The sequence below is a fragment of the Nicrophorus vespilloides genome, unplaced genomic scaffold (assembly GCF_001412225.1).
Source record: "Nicrophorus vespilloides isolate i.1.1-1 unplaced genomic scaffold, Nicve_v1.0, whole genome shotgun sequence".
In the NCBI taxonomy this organism is placed as follows: Eukaryota; Metazoa; Arthropoda; class Insecta; order Coleoptera; family Silphidae; genus Nicrophorus; species Nicrophorus vespilloides.
In genome coordinates this window covers 12,099-20,174 of record NW_017099844.1, presented here as the reverse complement: position 1 = coordinate 20,174, position 8,076 = coordinate 12,099, and the positions used below count along the sequence as shown (strand labels likewise).

Sequence of the window (8,076 nt, the reverse complement as noted above, 5' to 3'; positions counted from 1 at the left end):
AGAGATTGATCGAAATCGAACGTCACACGACAAATACCTTAAACATCTAAGATTTTAAAGTTAAGTTTAGTTTTGCACCTTTCCAGCTCTTTTTTCGGTTTTGTATGACCATCATAATAGTATGCTCATTTCATTGAACCTTAACAATTTACAATTTACAAATTGATTACAATTTTGCAATATCATAATAATAAGATTAACAATACAAATCAAAGTCAGATCATTCATATACGAGTAAACGCGTTAAAATAATACTTAAGAAATCATAATATTATCATTATTAACTATTATAATTATATGTATTAATTAATAACTATTTTCCTACGTTGCTTGTTCTTGATTTATTTTTGTTGTTGTTGGTGTTTTCTTGTTTAGTTTAGTGAAACTGGGTGGGATAATTTAAAAATGTTTTTTTTTTGTAAGTAGTTTGGATAGATTGTCGCGGTTATTTTGTTTTTGGTTATATGTAGGGTTGTTTTTTGTTTGGGGGTTGGATAATTTTTTAGTGTCTGTACAAAGCACTGGGTGCGCTGCGGTACTGCGCCGTCCGAATCCTGCGGCTGACGCACTCGTAGCAGCACACGTAGGCTAAACATCACTTGAACAGAATCCTTCGGAACGCACGTCGGAAGTCCTTGTTGAAGATGGTGTAGATGACGGGATTCAGAGCGCTGTTCATGTATCCCAACCAGAAGGCGGTGGAGAAGGCTATTCCAGGGATATCGTAGACCAGTCGCAGGATGTACATGAAGAAGAAGGGCAGCCAGCAGGCGATGAAGCTACCCATGATCAACCCTAAGATGAGTGTAGCTCGTTTCTCCTTCTTCCTCGCGATGCGTCTCTTCTCGCGCTCCGGATCCCTCGGCTTCTGCACTCGCGGCACGACTTGCTCGACCATAGGTTCACCACCGCCGCCTCCTCCCGCACCATCTTTACCCTTCCTATCATCTGATCTTCTACCCTTGTTTGCAGTTCGCTTCCCGAAGATCGGTTTGCACAGACGCAACTTCAGAGGCTTCACCACGGTGCACCGAGACACGACGCCGGAATCCGAGCTGCTCGGATCGAACTCGCTCACCATGTCCGTATCGATGGTTGACGGTTGTCTGGCTCTCGCGAGTGCTGCTGCTTGCTGCTGAAGTTCCCCGTTCACGGACAGTGTTGACCCTCGGAAAGGGCACTGGGCCAGAGGGTTTCGACCCACCTGAGCCGTAACTCCGACACCCCCGAACACCTGACAACAGATTAAACAAAATTGAATTATCGCTCAAACACACAACACACGGATTTGCTGCGATTAATCCGTCCCCCATCGGACGATACATTTACAAAATACACATCGATTCGCACAACCGGAAACGTCCAAAACGCAAACCGGAATTTTGTCATTCTTCCTGCATGCAAACACATAAATTCAACAAATCATCCCATAATCCTCCTAATCTCATATCGCAGTTAAAAAGTTAATTTATCAATATTTCAATATTTCTTGCGGTCATTTCAACTAGAGTTGAGTATTTTTTATTGGTGCAAAACTAGTGCCGATATGTTATATTCTTTTAGTGTAAATATCATTAGAAGATTTAGATTCGATCATAACAAGTTGAGATAATTTATGAAAAGTTAGCGTAAGAAAACTTTTGAAAATTTAATAAAAGTAGTAGGAAAAGGACAGTTACGAAATGATAAGTATGGAAAAATTAATATAGTTTAAGAAAAAGTTTGGATAACTACTAAATATTGTTAAATAATGAAAATTGAAGAAAATATGGTAAAAGTTAGATAAATTTAATGAAAATCGGAATAAAATAGTGAATTTTAAGAAAATGTAATAAAATTGAATTGAATTATGAAATAGTATTGAAACACTGTAGAAAGTTAAAATAATAGAAAAAAATTAGACGAGAGAAAATTAGCATTAAATCATAATAAGTTGAGATAAGTTATGAAAAGTTAGCGTAAGAAAAAGTTTTACAAATTAATAAAAGTAGTAGGAAAGGGAAAGTTTGGAAAAATTAGTATAGTTTAAGAAAGTTTGGATAAATAATAAATATGGTTAAATAATGAAAATTGAAGAAAATATGGTAAAAGTTAGATAAATTTAATGAAAATCGGAATAAAATAGTGAATTTTAAGAAAAGGTAATCAAATTGAATTGATTTATGAAAAAGTATTGAAAAACTGTAGAAAGTTAAAATAATAGAGAAAAATTAGAATAAGAGAAAATTAGCATCAGTTAATAAATTATAAGAAAATTTAAGAAAACTTATTGAATTTTAAGATAAAAAGTAATAAAATTGAAAAAAAAGAAAAAGTATGAAAAAACTTGAAATAATAGAGAAAAATTAGAATAAATAAGAAAATGTTTACGTTAATTATTAAATGATAGGAAACTTTATGAAAACTTAGAGAAAGTTATGTACAACTAGAAAAAGTTGGTAAAATTATGAAAAGTCAATAATTAAAGATTAGGATAAGTTATGAAAAATTAATAAAAGTTAGGAAAAAGTAAAAATAGTTTTGATAACTAATGAAAACTTAGAATAAATAAGGAAAAGTTAGCATATTTAATTAAAATTGAGGAAAAATTTCAATAAATTAGAGAAAAAATTTAATGAAAATCGGAAAACAATAGTGAATTTTAAGAAAAGGTAATAAAATTGAAAAAATTATGAAAAAGTATTGATAAACTGTAGAAAGTTAAGATAATAGAGAAAAATTAGAACAAGAGAAAATTAGAATAAATAAGAAAATGTTTGCGTTAGTTAGTAAATGATAGGAAACGTTATGAAAACTTAGTGAAAGTTATGTAATACTAGAAAAAGTTGGTAAAATTATTAAAAGTCAATAATTAAAGATTAGGATAAGTTATGAAAAAAATAATAAAAGTTAGGAAAAAGTAGAAATAGTTTGGATACCTAATGAAAACTTAGAATAAACAATGAAAAGTTAGCATATTTAATGAAAATTGAAGAAAAATTTGAATAAATTTGAGAAAGTTAGCATTAGTAACGATATAATAGGAAAAGTTATGAAAAATTAGCAAAAACAGGAGAAATTGTTAAAAGTAGTATTTAAAGAAAATTTAAGTTAAGATAGAAAAAAATGTAAAAAAAATAAATAGGATAAGATAAATAAAGAAAATTTAGAAATAAACAGAGAATGTTAATATTAGTTACTAGTTATGAAAAGAAAAAAATTGAAAATTAGTATTAAATGTGACATGTGAGAAAAATATAGTAAAAAAGTTAGGAAAATGTAGAAATAAAGTTAATAAAAACTAATGAAAAAAATGAGAAATGTTAGGAAAATATAGAAATAGTTAGGAAAACTTAATACAAATTTAAATCATTTTATATTCAATGAATTTATTAAATCTATTTGCAAATGTTTGATGAAAACTGTAATAAATGTGTATAAACTAAACATGATAAATTTTATAGAACAGTTTATATCTTCCGAATATTAAATTTTGGGCACGTAGTTAAAGAGTTTATCCATAGATCGAGAAATACGAAATGTAAATCACAACCGGAAATGCACCATTGCAGCGGCCATCATAAATATTCCCTTGCTACTGCGATCTGTTTATTCGAAAACAAATCGTAAATAATACATGTAAACTCAACCCTCCCCCCCAATTCCAAACCTCCCAACCCTCGCCCATCCACAAACATTGCGATACTCGAATTAAACCCACTATTAATATCTATATCGTGATGTGATTTACTACTGCATCTTCAATAACTTGATTTATTTATAATAAAAAGTTTAGTTTCAGCAAAATCCAAACAATTTTTAATTATATTTTTTTGTATACAAAAAAAAACAATTTTATTTTATCTATAATTAAAACATAAAATAATATAGTTTTTCATATATTTGAAATGTATCTATAAATTAATCTATTTTTTTAATGTTTACAAAAGAAAACGTTACATCATGCTTAGAAATTTAGTTTATACAGTGAAAAAGATGATCAAAAGGACTAAAATCAAAGGTGCAAAAAATTTGCATAATTCGATCATTCCAAGGGGTGTTCATTTCTTTTATTTTTTTTTGGGTTGGTAATTCAATTGCTTGGGCAGTTGGCAATGGTGGATTTCGGAACAATTCCGGTCGCGTTTCGCAACGGCGGCGAGATTAAATTACGCGGAATGCGCGAACACCGCGCGTCCCAATCCCGTCCCATTCTTGTCCCGTTTTCGAACCGATCCGTACGCGGTGTGTGTTTACTCGCTGCAAAAGTCCTTTGTGGTTTCCTGCGCGGGGGGCGAGCCGCAAATACACACAGCCATAGCGCCCCGGGTTTCATTAGAACGAGATAGAGAGAGGAATACAGACAGAGGAAGGGAGAGAGAGAGAATCGAAATTCCAATACACACGGACAATATAATCCCAGAATGTTGGCTTTGCATATTGGGGTTTGCGAATTGTTCGCGTATCTCCCGATGTGCACAGTCCATTCACATGCGAAAACCAAAAAACCGCCCTCAATTCAAACTCACCCCCCCACAGCAAAACAATCTCATTCCATCCGCGCACATGTATCCAGCAACAAACACCCTCATTCCTTCAACGTTTTTTTTTTTGTTTATTTCAATTTCAATCCACATTCAGACACTTCCCTTTCCTTTCTATCAAAGCGAAACCAAAAGAATATTAGGAAAATTAAAATGAAACACTTCAATTGAAAAAGTTAGGAAAGATAGTAAAAGTTAGAAAAGAAAAAAGGTAGGAAATGATTGAAAATATGGGACAAGGATGGGAAAATTAAAGTTAGTAAATGTTGTTGTAACTAATTAGTGAAAGTTATGAAATGGTAGAAAAAGTTGAAAAAATATTAAAAGTAGTAATTTAAGAAGAATAAGTAAGGAAAAGTTAGAAAAATAGTGTAAAAGTAATGCAAAGGTAAGAAACAAAGAAAATTTAGAATAAATAATTAATGAAAATTTAGGAAAATATGGTAAAAGCAAGGAAAAATTGAATAAAGTTTGGAAAAATTAGAATATGTAAGAGAAAATTAGCATTAGTTAAGAAATGATAAGAAACGTTATAAATAATTAGTGAAAGTAATGACAAAGTAGAAAAAGTTGTTAAAATTAGTTAGTTTATTATTACAAGAAAAGTTAACACAAAGGAAAGCTAGAAAAAAATGGAAAGGTAGGAAATAAGTATATATGCAACAAAAATTTAGGAAAAATGTTAGAAAAAATTAGAGTAAATAAGAGAAAGTTATTTCGATTCCATTCTACATTCACCATTTTCTTTTCTTTCAAATAGAAAGCAATAAAAAAAGAAGGAAAATTAAAATGAAACACGATAATTGAAAAAGTTAGAAAATATGGTAATATATAGAAAAAAATATGTAAAAGTAAAGAAAAGATAGGAAATGATATAAAACATTGGATATCAGGACAAATAAAGAAAATTTAGAACAAATTAGGATAAGTATTGAAAACTTAGGAAAATATGGTGAAAGGGAATGTTATAAATAAAGTTGGAAAAGTAGGAAACAAAGAAAATTTAGAATAAATAAGAACAACTTAGGATAAGTAATGAAATTTTATGGAAATATAGTATAAGGAAGGAAAAATTGAAGAAAGTTTGAAAAAGAATTAATAAGAGAAACTTAGCAATTGTTAAGAAGTGATAGAAAGGGAATGAAAAAGTAGAAAAAGTTGGTAAAATTAGTTAGTTTATTATTACAAAAAAAGTAAATAAAAAGTTGAAAATGATAGACAAACATAGGATAATAAGATAAATAAAGAAATTTTATACTAGAGAAAAATTAGCTAAATAATGAAAATTTAGGGAAATATGGTAAAAGGAAAGAAAATTTCAAGAAAGTTAGCAATAGTTAAGAAATGATAGAAAAGATTGTAAATAATTAGTGAAAGTTATGAAAAGATTGAGAAAGTTAGAAAAATGATTAAAAGTAGTAATAAAAGAAAATTTAATATACATAAGGAAATGTTAGAAAAAAGTTGGAAATGTAATGGAATGGTAGGAAACAAAGAAAATTTAGAATAAATAAGAAAAACTTAGGATAAGTAATGAAAATTTAGTAAAATATGATAAAAGGAATAAAAAAATTGAAGAATCTTTGGAAACATTAGAATTAATAAGAGAAAATTAGCAATAATCAAGAAATAATAGAAAAGGTTATGATAAATAATTAGTGAAAGTAATGAAAAAGTTGCTAAAATTAGTTAACATAAAGAAAAGTTAGAAAAAAAATTCAAAAGTAATGGAAACCTAGGAAATAAAGAAAAATTAGAGTAAATAAGTGAAATTTATTTCAATTCCATCCCACATTCACTACACTTCCCTTTCCTTCAAAGAGACACATTTTTAGTATTAATTTACAAATAATTATTCTTTTTGTCCTCGCGTCACTCTTTCACTCCCATTTTCACACTTTCGACACTGCAACATATATAAAGCCCGAGCGAGTGAGTAAATAATTTATGCATTAAATTCGCGCAACTTCGCTTCGCCCGATTAATACGAAAGTTCAAAATTTGGAAAGTTCGGGCGGTGCGCGCGTATTTTAATGTTTATATTCTAATTTGAAACTTGCTTTAATGAAGAGACGCACAGGATGGAAGAGAGTAAAGTAGAGTGGAGAGAGAGAGAGAGAAAAGAAAAAATCGTAATATCGCCCCGAAGGATGGAAAATTACTTGCGGAAAGGACATTTTCATTATTAACTTCTGCTTATTGCATATTAGCCGTCACGTTTAGCTTCATTATAACTTCGCGAATCTGTTTCCGTCAGATATCCCCAAAATTTTACTAATTGCCCAAAAAAACGAACGCATTTTCAATGTTTCTCGTTTACACAAATTTATACAATTTACATTCACACAGTTTGAAACCACGTTAAAATGTAAATTATAATCTTCATTAATTAATAAAGTTTTTGAAAATAAATTACATTTTTATTCTCTTCAAGAAATTTCATGTATAAAAGACAAAAAAATACAATTAATTCAAATGTAATGGAAAGGTGGAAATTAGTATACATATAACGAAAATTTAGGAAAAGTTATAGTAAATAAGAGAAATTTATTGAAATTCCATCCTACATTCAGCATTTTCTTTTCTTCCAAATCGAAACCAATAAAAATAGAAGAAAAATGAAAATGAAACATGATAATTGAAAAAGTTAGAAAATATGGTAAAAATTAGATAAAAATATGTAAAAGTAAAGAAAAGATAGGAAATGATAGAAAACATTGGATATCAGAAAAAATAAAGAAAATTTATAACAAATTAGGATAAGTATTGAAAACTTAGGAAAATATGATGAAAAGAAGGAAAAATTAAAGAAAATTCCTTCCCCAGATTCAAACTGAAACACGAAAATTGAAAAAGTTAGGAGAATATGGTAAAAATTAGAAAAAAATGTGAAAGTAAATAAAAGTAGGATATAATAGAAAAACGTAGGATAACAAAATAAATAAAGAAATTTTATAATAAATAGAGAAAAAAATAGCTAAATAATGAAAATTTAGGGAAATATGGTAAAAGGCAAGATAATTTGAAGAAAGTTAGCAATAGTTAAGAAATGATAGAAAAGGTTGTAAATAATTAGTCAAAGTTATGAAAAGATTGGAAAAGTTAGAAAAATGATTAAAAGTAGCAATAAAAGAAAATTTAAGATACATAAGGAAATATTAGAAAAAAGTTGAAAAAGTAGGAAACAAAGAAAATTTAGAATAAATTAAAAAAACTTAGGATAAGTAATGAAAATTTATGGAAATATGGTATAAGCAAGGAAAAATTGAAAAAAGTTTGGAAAAATTAGAATTGCCCAAAAACCGAACGCATTTTCAATGTTTCTCGTTTACACAAATTTATACAATTTACATTCACACAGTTTGAAACCATGTTAAAGTGTAAATTATAATATTCATTAATTAATAAAGTTTTTAAAAATAAATTACATTTTTTTTCTCTTCATGTAATTTCATGTATAAAAGACAAAAAAATACAATTAATTATTACTAATTTCAAGAAAACGAACGCATTTTCAATGTTTCTCGTTAACACAAATTTATACAATTTACAT

General features: G+C 28.7%; 1 protein-coding gene across 1 annotated transcript in view; it reads right to left on the bottom strand.

The window, feature by feature from the left end:
• Positions 1-465: 465 nt before the first annotated feature.
• The window catches only part of LOC108565794 (5-hydroxytryptamine receptor 1D-like), a gene marked incomplete at its 5' end in the record, with an annotated part of 14,506 nt that continues 6,895 nt past the window's right edge, over positions 466-8,076 (bottom strand). The window contains one exon of the mRNA XM_017925411.1: positions 466-1,234. Within this exon, the coding sequence (XP_017780900.1) occupies positions 596-1,234 (639 nt within the window). The remainder of the gene's footprint in view (positions 1,235-8,076) is intronic.